Here is a 23,024-nt window from a genome sequence, read left to right on the forward strand (position 1 = left end):
CAAAAAGGGTAACTGGACACATATGGTAGACGAGGGAAATTCGATTTTACCAAAGCATTTCAAGAGGTCACTGAGACTGGATAGTAAGGAAGTGAGAGTAGAGTTGGGGAAGGATATCTCAGTTGTGTTTTATGTAGACCAATTGGGGTCTTTCACGCCTTGGCAGTCTAGAACCATGGGTCTCTGGGGAAGGTATTTGTGTAAATCACCGTGTAATTCATGGAATCAAGTCATAGCTCACACTGAAAGGGTAGCTATGCAAACACACAAACTCAATATGGAAACAGATGGAGTTTAGTAAAGGTGAGAGTTTTGGGATGTTTTCCGGAGCAGGGGTGGTATTGTATAAAGGTACGAATTACCATTAAAACTGTAAAGGTCCAGGATCTAGGGTTATGGTATATTGGTTTTGATCAGTCTTTAACGGATACTATGGTACCATTCCAGGTGACAGTGGTAAAAGCTGGTAAGGATACTATGGGCAGCCAGAGTTTAATCAGTCTTCCAAACACAACTGGTATTCCTAGTGTAATCATCCAGGGCCAAGGACCGGTGCAAATAGTTCAAACAAAAGATTTTAAAGAAGTGATAGAGTTGGTGACTGGGTTTAGTGATTCCAACCTCTGGTTAGAATGGATTCAATATACAGCCAGATCAGTAGCTAAAGAATAACATGTTATAAGACTGTCATCTGATGAAGTTGTTTGTTGGTTAGTTTGGTTGGTTCTTGGTTAGTTAGGTTGGCTTTGTGCATGCTACCAGTGCTGTGAAAAATGTCTGTCCTTTTTTGTATTTGGTGGTGAGCTAACATAAATATACGTGCTGTTTTCGCTGCAAAACATTTTAAAAATCGGACATGTTGGCTGGATTCACAAGATGTGTACCTTTCATTTGCTGTATTGGACTTGTTAATGTGTGAAAGTTAAATATTTCAAAAAAATATCTTTTGAATTTCGCGCTCTGCCTTTTCAGTGGAATGTGGGAGAAGTTCCGCTGGCGGAACGCTGTAGCAGTATCGGTTAATCAGCTTCTTGATATGCCATACCTGTCAGATGGATGGATTCTCTTGGCAAAGGAGAAATGCTCACTAAAAGGGATTTAATCAAATTTGTGCACACAATTTGAGAAATAATATTTTTGTGCATATGGGACATTTCTGGGATCTTTCATTTCAGCTCATGAAACATGGGACCAACACTTTACATTTTGCATTCATAATTTTGTTCAGCATTTATAAAAAAGGACGCGACGCGTGTCTGAGTGGCATTTCAAAACATTGCATGATATATGGATATTGCATGTCAATGTTGCGATCTCAATGTGAATTCGATTAATTGTGCAACCCTAACTGAGACCCTCTCTAAACTATCCCCTGCTGGGGTGCTTTGCATTGCTACAAAGCAGCTGAATACAGATGGGAGGCTGGCTGCAAGAGCCCAGCTGGTCTGCACACACACACACACACACTGACAAACAAAAACAGTGACGTACACACACAAGTACGCACACATGCATACGCGCACACACATACATAGTAGAAGCTGTGGTAGCAGAGGTGATAGCCAGAAGAAAGCTCTAGATATAGGTGTTTTTTAATTAAACAATAAAGGGAAGAGTCTAATTGAGGAATGAGAAGAGTGTGTGTGTGTGTGTGTGTGTGTGTGTGTGTGTGTGTGTGTGTGTGTGTGTGTGTGTGTGTGTGTGTGTGTGTGAGCAGCACATAGCTCAGAAATCCACAGGCTGCCCATTGGAAAGCCAGAGAAAAAGACAGTGCTGTTCAGTCAAAGGCTGGGCTAAGGCTTCTCTGAGTATGCAGAGCAGATTGTGTCGTTGACGGTAAGAGAAAAGTATTTCTGTGAGCGCCACTAAACCAGATGAAATTAGGAGATCTTACCGACATGCTTGGATAAAAGAGTGAATATTAAGAAAGGGCTCTGAATAGCTATCAATATCTACCCTATTAATCAGCTCATTCGTAAAAAGTAAAGCTCACAAACTAAGGTTCTTGGAAAAAGCAACCCACATTATCAGAAAGTTTACAGAATCAAATTTTGCAGCTAAACGAAAGATCGATTTAGTAGATCTCAAGTTCAATTGAAATTTAAGGTGGAGCTATTGTATGTGAAAGAAGCTTGTCCATATTTGACTAGCAACAGTAACGTAAAATAACCACACAATAGCTATTTTGATGACAATAACAGCCTCCAGTGCACTAAGTAAGTAGCACTTGTGAGTAAATCATATGCCTCCTGCATCCATGCTCAGTCCTTGGTAAATATAATTGCTTGTTCTATGGATTAAGAGAGACCGTCATTCTCTCTGGCCTTTAATGCTGTTAACCTGCTTAATTAATTAGAGGAGAGAGGCAGTGTTGAACAGACCCCTCAGTAAGTGGTGTTTCATTGAAATTACTGTGGTTGTTTCATGAAGTTAAGGATTTGGGCTGTATGTGAAATGTTTCAAGGCTCATTGTTTATTAATAACAGAAGACATACAGTATTGATGTCCTTCAACACTAGGTAAGATTTCTATTTAGGCAAATTATCTGTACATACAGAACATAACATTTACATGTCAAGGTTTGTAATTTAGCAGTGGAGACCAAATAACCAATTCACCTTAGGAAATGCTTACATTTGGATTCAAAGGGGAGGATGAAAAAGGCAAATTGGAGATTGGAGAACTTACAGGTAGCTGTTTCTCCAAGCAGTTGTAGAAGTTCTTGGTCTGGTTGGGCTTGAGTTTCTTGAGGGGGATGCGTGTCTCTCCGATGAACTCATTGTGGCGGAACTTGTCCTCATCACACACTGAAATCCTGAAAGTACAGAACAAGAGAGAGAGAGGAAAGAGTAAACGAGAGAGAGAGAGATGAGTATATTAAGGGTCAGATTTTGGCATGGGAGGATAGGAGGATAAGAAGCATTCAACCATATTCAGATCAATCAAAAGATACAAAGCAGCTATGAGAGAGAGAAAAATCAGAAGAGGGCAAAAGAGAGATAGGAGAAGGAAAAATGGGGAGACATTGAAAAAGAGTCAGCAGCAGTAGAGTTGAAGTGACTGTGGGCTGCTATTTAATCAAACCCAGTATCCTGGTTTCCCAGCCGTTTTGCCTAGATCAATAGCGATAAAAGGAATTTCAAGAATTAGCCATCCCTGGGAGTGAGTGAGGTATTTCATACTTCTGTGTGTCAGGAGTGATGTATGGTAGTTTCTGTTATGGGATTTTTATGAATAATGACTAAATGATGTATACATTTAACATGAAACTATAACTAACAGAATTATATCCTGTCTGATGAAGAATGTTTGTCCATAAGAAAGAGGGACTGTTAGCAGGCAAGGAACTGTGGCAGACAACTTGTGACCACTGGGGAACTGATAACAGGGAAGGAAGTCTCCCCACCCAGGGAGGGGAGAAACCTTGGGCTTGTAGTAGATTGTATAACAGGTGGCAGACCATGTATGAGAAGAAGACTTGTGAACTATATTGTCATTGTTTCTGAGAGGAGGGACATTTATGACGAAATGTGAGGTATATAGACCAATGTACAGGAAATGATAGGGAGAACGTTCCCGTGAATAAACATTTGACTATTGTAGACTGGGCCTCTGTCTGTTTTTATTTCTATCAGTATCCTACAAATCCTGATATAGCAGACTGAGTAATTTAATTTAATTGGTTAAAGAACATGAGAACCTAATTCTCCTAACAGTTTCTGCAGAGAACTTTGTAAATGAACAGACGACAATGATGTGTTTGCCGCGTTGCCAGTGACAGCCAGCACACTTCATATGACTGAATAGAGCCATATTCTCATAGAAATAGAATGAATAGAACAGGCTTGGAAGCTCTAACCATGGCAATTTGACTGGTAAACCTGTTATGCAAATTTTCCATGTTCTATCAACTGATGCTGGATTGCCATGGTAATGTAGAATGTTCATGCAAATGATGCTAACTGATGTGGCTCATGCAATGGAATGTATTTTGTGTAATGTCAGTTGAGTTGACTCAACCAATCACAGTACAGATAGAAGGGTACACTTCCAACTTTTACTTCCTGGTATGGGTCTAGGTTGAAGATGGGAAGGTTAGGACAACGAGATTCTAATATCCCATAACTCTTTGCAACATTGGGACCAATATTTGTGACAACGTTGTCTTAACCTGTATAATTTTTACCTAGGCAAGGGTACACTCAAAATGGCTGCAGTCCACCCATTATGCCATCATTGACTTGAATGGAGACCCCCTTTCTATTAATTCTATTTTTATACCTATTCCTCCTCTCTGAGACTACTGGAGATATTCCAGTGTTAAGTTGATCCTTGTTTTCTCATGTACAGGTAACCGCCAAAATAAAGGAAACACCAACATAAAAGTGTCTAAATAGGGCATTGGGTTGGGTTGAGATCTGGTGACTGAGACGGCCATGTCATACAGCTGACATAGTTTTCATGCCCTGTGGATGGGGTCATTGTCATCTTGGAAGAGACCACTCCCATCAGGATAGAAATGCTTCACCATAGGTTGAAGGTGAGGAGGGATACATCCGAGGTGAGGATTTACAGATTTACTCCTGTGTACACCAGTGACACGGCTGGGGTTCGCCCCTATATATAGACCCCATGGCCACGACACACGTTCTCTACATCATCTTTTAGGCGCCTCTAGCACAGTAGAGGATTGGAGTGATCCATATAGCTCACATAACCGTGGTTACATACGTAACCTTCGTTATGTTTCACTATATTGGATCACTCCAATATATTGGTATACCCGTACCAGATTTAGTCAGTGCTAGAGGGACCTGGCCAGCCAATGTGGAAGGGGGGTCCTGGCACAGTCCCTGGAAGGGCAGGCAACGCCCAGGACTGCTGAACCAACCGCAGAGGGAGGTGCCACATTTTCCCGATAGTACCTAGAAAAGGTGCAAGAGGAAGCCAAGTAGAGCCCAGGACACAGCCACACCTCGTGTTGAATGTGCTACCACAGATCCCAGCACTGGCCTGCCAGCCAGGCGGTACGCTGTCGTAATCATGTCCACGATCCAGTGAGAGAGCCTCTGCTTTGATAACCCAGCCCCCAGGACTCTCTCATCATAGCAGATAAAGAGCTGGTCTGTTGTTTTCTCTGACCGTGTCCGCCCCACATAGGCAGCCAGTGCTAGCACAGGGCACAGCATGCCGGAGGTAGGCCCAGACTCCCCCGCCGGAGTGTCGTAAGCAGACAGGATAAAAGGTATGTTCACATCCGCCCATGCCGAAAGTGTTTGAGGCAAGATAAGATCACCTGAACCCTTCTGGTGGGCAGGCGTGCTCTCATGGGGACTGAGTCCAATGCCAATGAAGGCCACCCTCTTGGTGGAAGTCAGACGACTCTTCTTGTTATTTACAGTAATGCCGAGCACGCCAATATGGGTCAAGAGCATGTCTCTGTCTGACAGGACCTGGGTCCTGATTGGGGCACAAATCAGCTAATCATCCAGGTAATTGAGGGTCAACAATCCTCGGGACGTGAGAAGTGCCAGGACAGCGTCCATGCACTTTGTGAAAGTGTGGGCTGCCAAGGAGAGGCTGAAGGGAAGAACCATGAATTCGTAAGCTGCCCCTTCGAAAGCGAATCGGAGGTACTGCCAATGAGCTGGGTGAACAGGAACATGGAAGTACGCATCCCTCAGGTCCAACTTCACAAACCACTGGTCCCTGGACATAGCCTACAACACGTGGGCTGGGGACAGCATGTGTAACCTCGGTACCTTCAAGTACCCACTGAGGTTGCAGAGGTCTAGATAATCGGTCGAAACCCTCTGTCTCTTTTTGGGATAACAAAATAAGTGGAGTAGAACCCACCTAGCTGTTCTGATGTCTCAATCCTGTGGATGGCACCCTTGTCCAGGAGTGAGGAGATCTCCAGCCATAGGGTTTTCTTCAGGGGGTCGGCCACCGTGGTGACACAAAGGCCCCTGAAGGACGGGGGCCAGCACCGGAATTGGAGTCGGTACCCCTCGAGCATTGTGGACAACACCCAGGGGGACTCCACACCCTCCTCCCACATTGCCCTTAGCCGAGGCCGGGGAAGGGTGTGTCAGGGGTCCTGCCGGGGCCCGCCACTCCTCTGGGTCCCCCAGGCACGTCTCTATGGTGGTGACGGTTGACAGGTTATTGCTCCAACGCATGCTGTATCCCTCTCAGCACGAGGTGATGGGGCAGGAGAGGGACCTCACCGTCGCTCGGGTGCAGGTGGGTGGTGACGGTCCGTCTGCCTTGGACCCGGGGCCTGAGGATGCGGCATGAACCATCTCAGGGTCTCTTGGTCCCTACGAACCTTATCGGTCTGGTCCAGAACGTCATCAACCCCTGGGTCAAACGTCAGCCCTGGGGTGATGGGGAGAGTGGAAAATGTGCTCTGGAGAGCATCTGGAGACCATCCAGGACTGGCAGCAGATGGGCTCTGCCTGCGCTTCCTGGGAGGGCTACTTGGCCCAGTAGAGGGACTAACAGCTCACTGGCGCACCACTCCTGAGGGAGGGAGCTCGTCCCCAGCCTGAGCCCGAGCCTGGTCGACCCACTCGTGCATGGCCTCCAATCGCACCAGGCGCAGGCATTCTGAGAACACCACACAAAAGAGGCATCCAGTAGTGCGCTCCACCGCCCTCTCCGCATGGCTTAAACCCAGGCAATGCATATAGGAGGTATGCAGATCTCCAGGGGGATGCCACCATCAAACCTGTCACAAAGGGAAGCCATAAGCTCAGCCAAGCCAACAAGGACACAGAGCAGGTGTCCGACGCCCTGGAAGAGCTGATGTCGTGACCCACTTGGAGGAATAGGAACCCGGTGTGGGATAAACTACCCAGTACCTCTGCAAAAAAACAGGGAAGACCCATGTGGGAAAAACAGGCTGACAAAAAAACAGCAACCAGGCAATGGATTTGATTTATTTGTTTTTTGCCAACTGCAATATTACCTAGCCGGTTTAATATCCAAGCAGTAAAAACAGCACCATATGATGGAGTAACTCCGTTAAGGAACTCCAAAGTTGATGCCTCAACGTAGTGGAAAGCCCACCATGATACTCTTACACTCTGTAGGGGAAAGAACAAGAAAAAAAAACTTGCAGGGTAATTAGCAGCCTAGGGCGCGGGGAGCAGCATGTTTAAGTAACTCAAAACACACACATAGAACAAGCCAGTCGGCAAGTTGTGTAAGGTAAATTACAGTTTGTGGCAGCAAGAGCCACCCTACTAATGGATGCACACGGAGTCATAATGTAACGCTAACGAAACACAAGTATGACAAACCACGGGTGGAAGATACAGATCAACCGCGTGCAGCGAGTGGAGCACTCAAGAGAAGGGGCTGGCCACCCGGCCAGCTGAAAACAGCCAGGGAGTATACTTCCACGCAAGGTATTACACTTACCAGTGACTTACCAAGCAAACTTCAGAAAGTTTGTACCTCAAACCATACGGACGTCCGCCGAGAAAATGAAAGAGAATGTGTGTCGCGGCCATGGGATCTATTTATAGGGGCGGACCAGCCGTGACACAGGTGTACACTGGAGTAAATCTGTAAATCCTCACCTCGGATGTTTCCCTCCGCCGCGGAGTGATACCAATATATTGGAATGATCCAATTTAGTGAAACATAACCCTCATTTACTAAGTGTTTCCTTTATTTTGGCAGTTACCTGTAGCATTTGAAACCTCACAGACCAAGTAGTTCTGTGTGGCCCAGTTGGTATAAGTGTAGTGCTAACAATGCCATGGTTGTGGGTTTAACATACAAAAAATGTATGCACTCGCTGTACTGTAAGTCCATTTGGATAAAATAGTTTTCTAAGTAATAAGTATTTTATTTCTGCTGAAATAAAATTAAATTGTGAAAAAACTGCCTTCTTGCCTTTAAAACAATTATGCACAAATACAGGCAGTTATAGGAGACTATGATGATGTGTTATGAATGGTTATAGCAAGTTATATAATACACTGCGCATAAAAACAGGGACTATACAGCTTGTATTAGAGATTGTTCTTTCATCCTCTTCTCAGCGAGCTCCTCTCTACCTCCCATAACACCTTGAGGGCTCGCTAATTATCTGGAACGATTCTGTCCTCCTTTTGAGCACTTCATTCAGTTGCAAATTAAAATCAATACAATCCCCAGTATGACCGCAGGAGCTCTCAAAAGGTTCCTGTTCCAGCATGGTCTCAACATTGTGTATATAAGAACAGTGCTTATGCGAGCACACTCATCCAATGTTCTCATTTGTGCGCTGTACAGTACATCTATTTACATTGAGCTTATGCAGTGTGAAATTAGTTTCCTTGTCTGTGTGTGTAAGTGACTGAGATGTGGGGGGAAAACATGGGTCTTTGTACAACAAATGATAATTACATTTCACTCATGAGGGGCATATCTAAATCGCAGCAGCAATATTGGAAACTCCACTGAGCAGTCACCAATTTATCCTATGGACAGGTGGTGGTACAGATTAAAACCTACAGTATATATATTTAGAGAGTACATGTATCTGCTGTCAGTATAACGTACTTGGGGTTCTTTCTCATCTTCTGTTGTTACTGTTGAATTAAACGGGTGGCAAAGGCACGGTTATGAAATGAATAGAACATCTGAATTGGACGAGGGTGCAGAGACATTAGTTTTGTGGCTTTTCCAGAGGAATGAGGACATATTCTTTCCTTTTCAATCTAGTCTCCCCTGCAAAAAAAATCGAATTTAACTCAGAGAGAATGTTCTCAATACAGACGCCAGAAAACGTGAGGCGGCATTTGCCACAGCACTTTTCAATTTAGTTTAATCAAATATATCAATGCAAAGTGCTGTTTTTTTTACCGTTTTGCCTCATGATTTGTCAACTCATGCACAATTTCTCTGTCCTTCACATTGGAGTGCTGCTGCAGGCTATTTGCGTGTCTTGACCTATCAGATTCACAAAAAAAGCATGTCGTGCGGTTCGGGCTGTCACGCCCTGACCGTAGAGAGCTTTTTATGTCTCTATTTTGGTTTGATCAGGGTGTGATTTGGGTGGGCATTCTATGTTAATTTTCTATGTTTTGTATTTCTTTGTTTGGCCGGGTGTGGTTCTCAATCAGAGGCAGCTGTCTATCGTTGTCTCTGATTGAGAACCATACTTAGGTAGCTTTTTCCCACATGGTTTTTGTGGGTAGTTGTTTTCTGCTTTTGTGTCTTCACCAGACAGAACTGTTTCGTGTTGTTACATTTTGTTATTTTGTCTCAGTGTTCAGTTTTTTAAATAAATAATCATGAACACTTCCCACTCTGCGCTTTGGTCCACACCTTCTTCATACAACGGCCGTTACACAGGCAAAAAACTCAAGGTGTGCTCTCCACTTTCCTCTGGTATTTATCGATCTCCGGCATCCCCATGGAAATCGAATTAGAATGAGAAAAAATCCACATCCAAATCTGTCTGGTAAAGCTAGAAATGTCTGTTTTTTTGCATGGGCTGCGTCTCAATCCACCGCATCCGGAAATGTCGGTCTCCCGCATCTGCGGTGGACCAGGAGAAAAGTCGGTCTTCTCATGGAAATGTATGTAGCGTCTGAACGGTTTGGCCTACAAAACTCAGTTATGCTCTACGATCCCCACAAGCTTCTGTTTTGCCATATATAAATGTTATTCAATGTGTTTCTGTGGGCTAATAGCGGTAAGGCCAAATTCAACGTTTAATCAAATTATTCGCAAATATTTAGTTTTATACTTACAGTTTTATACTAACATGTAAAATCTAATAGCTAAATGATCCTTGATATGATCTTCTTAAAATAATTCCATATGTTAGCTGAGTAGAAACCCAGCCCAGAGCCCTAAGACCTTAGGGGGCTTTAGCAAGCGTGACAACACATCACACCTGACAGACGCAAGCAAAAACTCTTCCATACAGTGCATTCGGAAAGTATTCACTTGACTTTTTCCACATTGAGTTACATTACAGCCTTATTCTAAAATTGATTGAATATTTTTTCCCCCCATCAATCTACACACAATACCCAATAATGACAAAGCGAAGACAGGTTTTTAGACATTTTTGCAAGTAAAACATTTAATAAAAAAACAGAAATACCTTATTTACATAAGTACTCAGACCCTTTGCTATGAGACTTTGAAATTTAGCTCAGGTGCATCCTGTTTCCATTGATCATCCTTGAGATGTTTCTACAACTTGATTGGAGTCCACCTGTGGTAAATTCAATTGATTGGACATGATTTGGAAAGGCACACACCTGTCTATATAAGGTCCCACAGTTGACAGTGCATGTCAGAGCAAAAACCAAGCCATTAGGTCGAAGGGCTCTGAGATAGGATTGTGTCATGGCACAGATTTAGGGAAGGGTACCTACACATTTCAACAGCATTGAAGGTCCCAAAGAACAAAGTGGCCTCCATCATTCTTAAATGGAAGAAGTTTGGAACCACAAAGAATCTTCCTAGAGCTGGCCGCCCAGCCAAACTGAGCAATCGGGGGAGAAGGGCCTTGGTCAGGGAGGAGACCAAGAACCCGATGCTCACTCTGACAGAGCTCCAGAGTTCCTGGGAGAATCTTCCAGAAGGACAACCATCTCTGCAGCGCTCTACCAATGCAGCACTCCACCAATCAGACCTTCATGGTAGAGGAGCCACTCCTCAGTAAAAGGCACATGACAGCCCGCTTGGAGTTTGCCAAAAGGCACCTAAAGAACATTCAGACCATAAGAAACAAAATGATCTGGTCTGATGAAACCAAGATTGATGTCTTTGGCCTGAATGTCAAGCGTCACGTCTGAAGGAAACCTGGCACCATCAATACGGTGAAGCAAGGTGGTGGCAGCATCATGCTACGGGGATGTTTTTCAGCGGCAGGGACCGGGAGACTAGTCAGGATCGAGGGAAAGATGAACCGAGAAAAGTAGAGAGAGATCCTTGATGAAAACCTGCTCCAGAGCGCTCAGGACTTCAGGCTGGGGCGAAAGTTCACCTTCCAACAGGACAAAGACCCTAAGCACACAGCCAAGACAACGCAGGAGTGGCTTCGGGACAAGTCTCAATGTTCTTGAGTGGCCCAGCCAGACCCCGGACTTGAACCCGATCGAACTTCTCTGGAGAGACCTGAAAATAGCTGTGCAGCGACGCTCCCCATCCAACTTGACAGAGCTTGAGGATTTGCAATGAAGAATATGAGAAACTCCCCAAATACAGGTGTGCCAAGCTTGTAGTGTCATACCCAAGAAGACTCTAGGCTGTAATTGCTGCCATAGGTGCTTCAACAAAGTACTGAGGGTCTGAATAGTTACTTTTTAAAACAATTTCTAAAAACCTGTTTTTGCTTTGTCATTATGGGGTATTGTGTGTAGATTGATGGGGGGGGAAAATGTAATGAATTTTAAAATAAAGCTCTAATGTAACAAAATGTGGAAACAGTCAAGGGGTCTGAATACATTCCGAATGCATTAGCAATCTGAAATGCTGTATTTCATTGGAAACTGGAACATTTTTCAGTCTGATCAACTGTAGGCTACTGACAACAGCAGCTGCATTGTCTCTAGCCTACTATGCACCCTGTCTCTCTGGCCAAGGTAAACAAAGTGGTAACGTTGTGTATATACAGTCCATTTGTTTGTGAGAAAATGTGAATGGGATCAAATTTGGTTTATATTCACACTTGGGCTGACTAGACTACCTAGACTTAATCATTATACACAATACTTGACAGACTGTGAGAACATTTTTAATTAGGCCTAACGTTGCATAAGGCATGACTACACGATGCAAACCTGCATAAAGCAAGCTCAGCCCTGTGAGTTTTATTGTCCAATCATGTTGCTTTCTCTCTCTGTGCATAGGAAACCCCCCTAGTCCTACAAGGTTAGTGCAGTTTGACAGGGTTTTTATCCTTCAAGGCCAGGAGTTTTTCAAGGAGTTTTTTTTTAAAGCATGTGACCTGATTAGAAAACTCCCATCATACCGTATAAGGTCCGGAGTTTTACCTGGTTAGGTTTCAGCCACACCACTTTGGTACCTGTGGTGCCACCTTGGTGTAAATAGCTTGTGTAAGAGAAACTACAAAATCAGTCCATTTAGTCTGACGGGCAAAAATGTATATCAGAAAACAATTAATATGTTTGACATCCATTCAGTTTTTGTGATTTGTTGGTAAATTAGTACTTGATGTAAGTTGCTCTGGATAAGACGAGTGCCTGCTAAAATCACTTAAATGTAAATGAGATGATTTCCTAAAACAGTTACTTTTATGGGGAGATGTGGACACAAATGGGTTCCATTTCATCATGAGTGGCTCAGTGATTTTCACAGTTCTATTATCACACATTTTCAATTCATGAATTACTCTGACACTTTATGGAAAACAATGCTATTGAGCAAGGTTGATGACACGCCGATTAGATAACATCTAAAACAGGAGTGCGGACAGTGTTTGGCCACCTACGATGAGTTATCAAAGTGGAAGCTGATTCTATTAGCAGAAATGCCACATAGGATGTGTTTTGCTTTAAATAATGAGTGCCTTTTCCTTTGTCAGAATGTCTTTCTATGACCTTGTTTACAGCTTTGGGTGGATCGAAATGAGAAAACACCAGTCATTATCTTCTCAGAATGTTAGCGATGAAGTGCAGGTCTGTTTGGGAGCCCAGCATGCTTAAAATCGCAATTGAAGCTGAAAAGGTCTTTGGTTGTGTGTTCAGATGAATAAACAACAACGTTGTAAATAACGAGGGGGTTTAGAACCTTTAGTTCTCAAACACCATGAGAGATCCAGGACTAGAGCCCAAATGGGTTTTCCCGCCTTCTCCCAGAGTGCACTCGTAAACTCACATTTGTGGATGTAAAATGACTGGATTGAGATAGTGGAAACTCCCTTTAGCAAATTTATACACCATCCCAATGGTTTTAAACCCTTGAGTGGGACTGAACGAGTGCACCATTTTTAGGTGGCCCACTTAGAGGGAAGAAACGGAACTGGGCTTAGATCTGTGGATCAAGCTTTGGTCACTGTATCACACTCGACACTGCCTATCCTTTTACTGTACATGTCAACCTGCTCGTGGCCCTCCCATTCATCCTTAACCAAGTATTGACCAATTGACATGATCATCAACTACTCATTACACTTCATAAGCTAAGAGATCTACAGAGAACATTTAGGTTGAGGATAAATTGGTGTAAATTGGCCCTAAGTCACTGATCTTGGGTCAGTTTTGCATTTCCCCACAGATGGTTAAGGTTAGGGTTGAGGAAGGGGAAATTGATCCTAGATCTGTATGTGGGGAAATTTTACCCTGGAGCAGATTCATTACCTCAAACTACCTTTGACTGCAGTGGCACAAGGTCAATGCCATTCAACATGGGAAATGGTGGATAATTCTTGTATAGGAGTTGGATTTGAAACCAAAGAACAATAAACTTAGATGCATTATATGGCTCTGAATTGGAATGAAAGCGAAAACATAATTAAGGTAAGCTTTTAATAAATAGTAAATATATTTTTTTAGATACATAATTAAGAGTTTAACCATACAAATGTATGTGTTTTTTTTAGTGAGATTTATTCAGGGGAAAATGAATCAAACAATGTTTTGGTTGAATGAGAGTTGAGAATAATAGGGTTGTGGGTGCAATGTTTTATAATGATAAAAAAACAACAACAGAACCAGTACTAAACATGCCAGCAGTTTACAATCACATCAACTTCTCTTTCTTTAAAATCACACCTGATCCAGGTGACGTCTTATTTAGAAAAAAATACATGTTATTAATAATACCCTACAGTACACGGACAAATTTCCCAGACAGAGGAAAACAGATTTTGTGTTTGGGAGCAATGCACCTCTATCAGGTAATCACAGCTATGACTAGATGTTTTGTTCCAATAATTAATGATGACTAACAGTGAGTCATTGTGCCCCTCCCCACTTCTATCTGATGAGCTGGAGGTAAATGACAACTCAAACTTGGTTATATTTGTGAATCCTCAATGGCGAACGTGCATAAAGATGGCAGAATTGAGATATAAGGACATTATTTAAGCACAATTCATAGTTTTTAAACTACGGCAATAAATCTACTTTTTCGTTTTTTTTTATTGCTGACATCTTGGAGCTAAAATTGGGATGTATAATCTGCTAAGGACGATACAAAAAAAGAGTAATGAGAGTAATACACAATACGCCAAACTTAGCAAATTAGGAAATTGTGGTACGTGCATGGGATCTGCCATCTTTATGCACCTCCGCTATTCAACTTAAAATTGCGAAACAAATCAGTAACAATGTTGCACTTTTGTTTCTGTCATCACATTTCTGAGAGATTGGTGTCACGGTGGGATCTGAACACGGCTCTCCCACAAGAGGAACCAACGCCTTGACTTAGACCAAGAGGAAATTCTCTATTTTGAAGTCGAAGGCAGTGCTACCTCATCAATCAATCAAATGTATTTATAAAGCCCTTTTTACATCAGCCGATGTCAAAGTGCTGTACAGAAACCCAGCTTAAAACCCAAACAGCAAGCAATGCAGATGTAGAAGCACTGTGGCTAGAAAAAAACTCCCTAGAAAGGCAGGAACCTAGGAAGAAACTGAGAGAGTAACCAGGCTCTGAGGGGTGACCAGTCCTTTTCTAGCTGTGCCGGGTGGAGATTATAACAGTACATGGCCAAGATGTTCAAACGTTCATAGATGACCAGCAGGGTCAAATAATAATAATCACAGTGGTTGTAGAGGGTGCAACAGGTCAGAACCTCAGGAGTAAATGTTAGTTGGCTTTTCATAGCTATAATTCAGATTTAGAGACAGCAGGTGCGGTAGAGAGAGAAAACAGCAGGTCTGGGACAGGTAGCACGTCCGGTGAACAGGTCAGGGTTCCATAGCCGCAGGCAGAACAGTTGAAACTGGAGCAGCAGCACGGCCATCATCACGTGACCATGAGCAACCATGACCGACTCATGTCCGCTACATTGGCAATGACAGTGTGTAATGAAATTGATGCCACCAAATATCTAATGTAAAATGTGTTGTCATAACAACAATAAAAACATGTCCAAAAGATCAAACGGCACCAAATATTGCTACATTAGATGTCAAATCACACCTGGACTCTTTTGGATAGTTTTAATACTCCTGCTACCAGCCAGTGACAAGCCTGACCAGCTCTAGCCAGCTTGCTCACAGTGTGTGAGATATGGGATTGTGGTGGGGGGATGGAGGGAGGGAGTGAGCGAGAGATTGATGGGAGAGAGACAGTGACACACACAGCCATCTCCCCTGTAGGCCTATTCCAGCTGTCACACCTCAGCTCTCCTCTGCTCCTCTGTGACAGGATAAGCAGGGTCTTTCTTCCTCGTTCCGTTCGCACCCTCGCTCCCATTTCCTAGCCTGCCCAACTCCCGACACCCCGCTCATCCATCTCCATTACGTCCTGACGTGAACGAGCCATGGACAGCCCCGGAGGGAACGAGAGGGCCGCCCCCATCCCTGATCCAGCTGTGGACCTAGCTGTGATTCTCTTACAATTCAGCCTTCTCTAAATATTACATATATACAGCCAGGCCCATAATTATTGATAAAGATGAGCAAAACATACTGTATAAAATACTGAGCAATATTGTATGCAAAAAAAAGAAGGAAAATTATATTATTTTACACGAATACAATTGCTCAGAGTAAGAGATTTTGTTTATCAAGTAATAAAAACATCTAAAAAAATTCAAAAATGACCCGTTTTCAATACTCAACACCTTCCCATTGCGAGGATAACAACACAACCTTTTTCTACAATGTTTTATGAGAACACATTGGAAGGGTTCTTAGACAATTCCTCCAAACAGAATCTTTCCAGATCCCTGATATCCTTCATCTGCTCTTAAAGACTGCCCTCTTCAATTCAAACCACAGGTTTTCAATGGGGTTCAAGACCGGAGACTGAGATGGCCATTGCAAAATGTGGGTTTTGTGGTCAATTAACCATTTCTTTCTGGATTTTGATTAGTGCTTGGGGTTATTGTCTTGCTGGAAGGTCAACTTACAAACAAGTGCCACTGACCTTAACAAGGGCTCCAGGACCAGTGGAAGCAAAATAGCCCCATAACATCAAAGATCCACCACAATATTTTTCAATAGGTGTGAAGTTATTTTCTGCATCCTTCTTTAGATGCCAAAACCACCAGTGTGCATGGCCAAAGAGTTCTATTTTCATGTCACCAGTTTAAATCCAAGTGCAAATGCCGTTTATCAAACTCCAGGCGGTGCTATGGTTTAATGTGACTGGGATTGTCGCTGGAGGCTGACAAGTGTGTGTGTGTGGGGTTGCTCTCTGCAGTGATTTGAAATTAACTGAATTCAGTGATCTTTGTTTGGTGCTGTCATCAGTTGTGGGCCTCTATTTTCTGTGCCAAGAATAAATTACCAAAAAGAGAAAGGACATTAATTTAAATAGGATTCGCAGTCCACTTCAATGTATTAAGCAACCCCACACGCACACATATTGAAATGTACATCTTTGGATATACCTTGTCAGCGCGCATAGCTCGGCCCACCACAGGAGTCACTAGAGTGCGATGGGACAAGGACATCCCGGCTGGCCAAACCCTCCCCTAACCCGGACGACGGTGGGTCAATTATACGCCACCCCATGGGTCTCCCGGTCGCGGCCGGGCTGCGACAGACCCTGGACTCGAACCAGGATCTCCAGTGGCACAGCTAGCAACTGCCTTAGACCACTGCACCACATGGGAGGCCAGGAAGAGTCTATCAAATACCCCACATTAACCTATTACCCAGAGATTAGTAAGTGAGAAAACATTGTGTTTGATATGATTGGTGAAAGCTTATGTTTCACAGAGCAATCAGGATCAATCGGGTCAAAATTGACTAAGTAGAACATACAACTAACCCCTACAACAGATGGCAGGTGGCCTGGACTAGAGGTCAGAGACAGACGTGCAACCAGCTCGCAGGAGGTTTGAATGACAAATCTGACGGTCTGATCTGATCTCCTACTACTAAGAAAGTGTAACATTCAATGGACCTATTGTTCACCTTCACTGGTTGAGGATGTCCCACATCTGACTCAAGCAACAGTCCCCTCTACCAAACGAGAACCATTTGAATGTATCTGAAACGGAACAAACCATGGATCAGAATGGGTAATGTTGTGTTCGTTGAAGTTGAAGCCCTGCTCAACAGAGCCTTGAAACCAAGCCATCATTCACCACTCCGAAGTTTCACACACATAGCGTACATATCTGTCCATCCATGCTGAAAACTAGGCTAAAGCAAGCTTATTGTTGTGACACAATTAATTTGTGAATTGCCCCGGGCAAACATAATTAGTGAATCGTTGGTGGGACTGAGGGTCAGTACACTGGGACTAGTGAACAGCAGATCACTACAGTGTCTGAGTCTCTAATGGCACCACGTTCCCTATATAGTGAACTACACACCCAGTAGTGTTTAAGAACCGTATACATATTTGATTGACTCCCGCAGGGGAAAGACAAACACAACTCTTCACGGATGAGCTGCAACTTAACACGTGTCTCATTATACTTAATCAATGCAAGTTCAATTCATTAAGAGCGGCAAATAAATGTGATTTATACAACACTAACTCTGTCCTGGAGAATCACGCATGTTGGGCCTTGCTGAGAACTGAATAGAAATTCAGACCCTTCAGAAAAAACAGACTGCGTTTACACAAGTAGCCCAATTCTAATATTTCTTTACACTAATTGTTCTTTTGACCAATCACATCAGATCTTTTTCAGAGCTGATCTGATTGGGCAAAAGAACAACTAGTGAAAGAAATATCAGAATTGAGCTGCCTGTGTAAACGCAGCCTTAGGGTGGCAGGTTCGACATTAAAGGACAGGCTTTATGACTGAAGTACCTCTTTGATACTGTAGAATCATGAAGTTGACTATAGCCTTTTCATTATTTTTGGGAAAGGCTATTGATGAACCACCCCCACACTGTACTGCAGCCTGGCTTTAGCCCACACTAGTTCAACTTGTAGCACACAATCTTGCAATGTGCAGACTCTGCACATCGTTCTTCCATACTGTACTATAAAAGGGCTATTTATCAAATCAAGAACTTTGAATGAGGAGCAGTCAGGCAGACAACTGTGCCATAAAGATAGCTGTCATAGGTGTTTAGAGGAGGATCCGGTGCTCTGTCGTCTTTCTCTCTGTGACATGGTAAGGTTGGACCCAGGTGCAGAGAAGAGACCAGGCAAGGAATCAGTTGTTAAGGATAAACATAATACTTGACTGAGAAACGGTAGCCACAGGATCACAGTACACTCGGGAAAGGGAAGAAAAAAAAGAAGAAAAAAAACACTATGTCTCAAGAACTCACTCAGGAAACGACCACACACAGTAACCAATTCAAGCTTCTGCAAAGGACAACAGAAAACATACCTCTTTTAACAGGAAAATCATAACGAGTAAATAGGACACACCTGAGCGTCGTTAATGTCTCTAGGACGTCTCTGCCGCTCTCTGGTGACAGGTGGAACCGTGACACTCTTTCACTCTCACTCTAACTTTTCTTTCTGTCAGCAGTTTCTGCGTGCCCCCCCCCCCATTAAAGTGCCTCTCTGATGTTCAGTTGATGATGTTCAGAAGAGAGAGTGAGTAGAGCAATGGCAAATGACTGGGAAGCTGTCAGATGAGGCTAATGTTAATGCAGTGTGTGGCCTGACTGCTGAGCCTCTGCAGTTCTCAGTGTCTCATAATGTTTCTACGGAGCAGGGCCTTTTCCTCATCTCTCCCATTTGGTAGGACTGAGTACAGTACAGTATGTTCCTATGCTCTCAGACTGCAGCTTCATACATCTAACTTAACTCCGATCGATTACCTCCACTTACCCAGCTTTGAGTGAAACACGCTGGTTGGGGGGTATGGTTCATTTAGCCTTTTTCTTCTCATTATGGTTGTTGGAGTGTCTGAAATAAAAAAATTTAAGGTGGTTTGATTGGATTTCATGAGGGATTTCATCCTTTGTCATTCTGTGTTCTAATGTGTTCGGCCCTGTGGATTGCTTAGTCGAACACAGACTGATGGACGACCAGTCGACCACAAATATGAAACCCCAAATCTGAGAGCACTTGGTCCTCTCTGATATAACTCAGTGGGAATCAATAAGCGCCGGGCCATGCAAGCCATCTCTGTTGACAATTCAGATAAATCTGTAAACGAGATGACATATTCCCATTGCGCGGCTGCCCCGTGGCACAGTAAATCTACTCAACTGCACGGCCGTGGCCAAAGGGGTTGGTGCATGAACGAAACGGCACCCCTGCTCGGAGCCTTCTGAGGAAACAAGCAGTGTGTTGGCAGAGGATGAGTCTGATCATGAGAATCATGTGGGATCGATCCACTTAAAAGACACGGGACGTAGAACGTAGAATACTGTAATTGTAGTGGTCAGGGGAATCAATAACAGTATGATATTAGTTCAGTCACATATTCGGCCCTTATCATTTTAACTGACGAACATGTTTTATTGTGCTATGTTAACCTTTTTTCCTGGGGAACTTTAGCAGGCAGTGGTGATTTGGTTTGGGCTTTCTTTTTAGGTTTCCGACTAACTCCTGAGGGTTACTGGAGAGAGTTGGATACAGGCCATCTCTGCCTGGAACCAGCTGTAATGAGCTGACGGACCGACCTCTAACAGGTCAATTCTCTAATCAAAGCACAACAGAAAGGTTGCAAATCGCTGGAGGTGGTAGTGACACACTTATGAATACAGACAAGCTAACAGGCTAAGACTAGGGCTGTGTCTGGAATACCACCAACCCTATTCCCTACTTGCCTGACGACTCAAACTGATTTTAGTCTGAGACTACCATTGTTGAAGTTGTTTGTGGTGATGTCAAAATGAGGGGTGTTGTACAAAACAAAGTCAGCTGTGATTAGATCATCTCTAACCAATCAGAGTATCAAAGCTAAAGACAGATTTTCAAAATGCCGCTTTACCCAAGTGTTCTGGCTCTGGCCCATCTCCATCGGTTTCTGTAACCAATCAGAAAGGTTCGAATTTATTTGTGTTCTAGAAATCGGGGAGGTACCCAGATCCAGACTCATTGAGGAGAAGAAACTAACATCCGTGGGTGTGGCATAGCGTTTGGCCGTACAAGGAGTCTGGGAAGCCAGGAAAATTCCCTACATAGTGTACAATTTTTCCCAGGGATCAACATAACCATACCATTGCTTCTTGGGGAGTTACACAATAAGGCACCTGGAACTAAAGTTGATCCATTCTCTTTTGGCAGATCTGCTTAATTTAGAGCAAACTACTACTCAACAACTGCTGAGCCCAATCTACAATATGCATCGTTTTTTTGCTTGTTGGAGGATCAACTATACGAAATGCGAAGCCGATCGATTCCTAAGATGTCTCCTGGTGAACTCTCCTCTGGAACTTTAATTTGGGTGCACCAAGGAGTAACAGGGGTGGCAGAATCTAAAGAGGTGAAACCCTAGGGCCAAAAACATTCCATTTCCTTTTAATACATAAAAAAAAAAAAAAATGCCACCTGCCCTTCATTCCCTCCTCTGCCTCACCATGGCAATGTCCTTTTTAATTTCCAATCTACTCTGATCGATGCACACTGGCGAGAACAGGCTATTGGGTTGGAAGGTGTGGCAGCCAGGCATAATAATCCAGTTTTATCAGAGATATTTGGTTTTATGGAAATCAATAGGCCAGGGAGAGCCAAGGCATTCTGAATCAGCAAATTATTTATCACCATACTTGAGGACTGGAAGTTATCACATGGTTAGACTTCTCTGTCCAGTTATCTTTTATTGTTTAGTATTTATTTACATGAAGGACAAGGGTGACCCCCGAAGGCGAGGCCGGTATAAAGGAGATGGTAGTTTCCATAGCAACAGGCAGAGACAGTCTAAGGCCATAGTGTGAACGCCTCGTGAATCATCAGGTGGGCCCTCCTTAATCAACACACCACATTCACACACACATGGTCTATCTATCCCCTTTTCTCTATGACTCGTTGTCTCCCTCAGTCTCTACCCGTCTCTCACACACATGCACTCACGTCATGCACAAACACATGCACACAAATGTAGAGCCACACATTCACACACTATTACATGGACATTACAAACGCAAAACAAACGCATTACAAACACAAAAACAATAATTATCACATCAGAGTACCCAGACTGGCAAATGTCAGCACCTGTGTGAGTTTTGTCTGAAAGACAAATCTGGGTACCTCCCCGTTTTGTCTGAAAGACAGTTGTCACTGAGATCTAGTGACAACTGACCTCTCCCCTTGTGAGGTGTGCAGCTGCTGAATGTAAAATTTGCAGAAAGAGGGGTCCAATGCCATCCTCCCACTGGAGGCCATTGCCACTGGACCGCTGTCTGAATGTCCCACTGACGAGTGGCAGCTATATCAAATGCTACAGCTAATTACCCTGTTGACTTGCATGTATGTAGATGCGAGTACACTAGAGAAGTGATGCTTTGTGAATAGCTTGCCTTCTGAAGCAAGTGTCTGGGAGGGAGGGGACATACTCTGTGGCCATTCTATTAATTAAACAAAAAGCCAAGCCTCTAAACGTCAATCACCACTGCCCATGAGCATTGATGCAAATACAGGTTTAACTTCCATGTTGCCAGCAGATACTTTCCCTACCCTACTTCAGCTGCACTGAGGTCAGAATGCAATCATGTTTAAATGAATACAAAGCGGAGCTGGCGCGAGATATGGGTCAGAAAACATACCTCGATGCAGGGATGGGATATGCCACTGCACTCAAAATTGTAATTGAAAAAGGTCCTTTTTCCAGGAAAAATAATTGACAGTCTTCTAATGCCCGGGGATAAAACTTGGAATCTAATCAATGAGATGGGCTGAAATCACCTGTACCTAATAAAAGGATGACACATACAGTCGGAAGTTTACATATTTACATACGCTTAGGTTGGAGTCATTAAAATTAGTTTTTCAACCTCTCCACAAATTTCTTGTTAACAAACTATAGTTTTGGGAAGTCAGTTAGGACATCTACTTTGTGCATGACACAAGTAATTTTTCCAACAATTGTTTACAGACAGATTATTTCACTTATAATTCACTATATCCCAATTCCTGTGGGTCAGAACTCAGTGCCTCTTTGCTTGACACCATGGGAAAATCAAAAGAAATCAGCCAAGACATCAGAAAAAAAAATGTAGACCACCACAAGTCTGGTTCATCCTTGGGAGCAATTTCCAAACGCCTGAAGGTACCACGTTCATCTGTACAAACAATAGTATGCAAGTATAAACACCATGGGACTACGCAGCGGTCATACTGCTCAGGAAGGTGACGCGTTCTGTCTCCTAGAGATGAACATACTTTGGTGCGAAAAGTGCAAATCAGTCCCAGAACAACAGCAAAGGACCTTGTGAAGATGCTGGAGGAAACAGGTACAAAAGTATCTATATCCACAGTAAAACAAGTCCTATATCGAAATAACCCAAAAGGCGGCTCAGCAAGGAAGAAGCCACTGCTCCAAAACCGTCATAAAAAAGCCAGACTTCGGTTTGCAACTGCACATGGGGACAAAGATCGTACTTTTTGGAGAAATTTTCTCCGGTCTGATGAAACAAAAATAGAACTGTTTGGCCATAATGACCATCGTTATGTTTGGAGGAAAAAGGGGGAGGCTTGCAAGCCGAAGAACACCATCCCAACCGTGAAGCACGGGGTTGGCAGCATCATGTTGTGGGGGTGCTTGGTGCAGGAGGGACTGGTGCACTTCACAAAATAGATGGCATCATGAGGTAGGAAAATTATATGGATATATTGAAGAAACATCTCAAGACATCAGTCAGGAAGTTAAAGCTTGGTCGCAAATGGGTCTTCCAAATGGACAATGACCCCAAGCATACTTCCAAAGTTGTGGCAAAATGGCTTAAGGACAACAAAGTCAAGGTATTGGAGTGGCGATCACAAAGCCCTGACCTCAA

The 23,024-nt window shown here is 43.4% G+C and overlaps 1 protein-coding gene across 1 annotated transcript in view; it reads right to left on the reverse strand.

Annotated features, from left to right (window-relative positions):
• The window catches only part of LOC129868134 (double C2-like domain-containing protein beta), a 184,437-nt gene that overhangs the window by 21,909 nt on the left and 139,504 nt on the right, over positions 1-23,024 (reverse strand). The window contains exon 5 of the mRNA XM_055941804.1: positions 2,689-2,815. Within this exon, the coding sequence (XP_055797779.1) occupies positions 2,689-2,815 (127 nt within the window). The remainder of the gene's footprint in view (positions 1-2,688; positions 2,816-23,024) is intronic.

This window comes from Salvelinus fontinalis, chromosome 13 (genome assembly GCF_029448725.1).
Source record: "Salvelinus fontinalis isolate EN_2023a chromosome 13, ASM2944872v1, whole genome shotgun sequence".
Classification (NCBI taxonomy): domain Eukaryota; kingdom Metazoa; phylum Chordata; class Actinopteri; order Salmoniformes; family Salmonidae; genus Salvelinus; species Salvelinus fontinalis.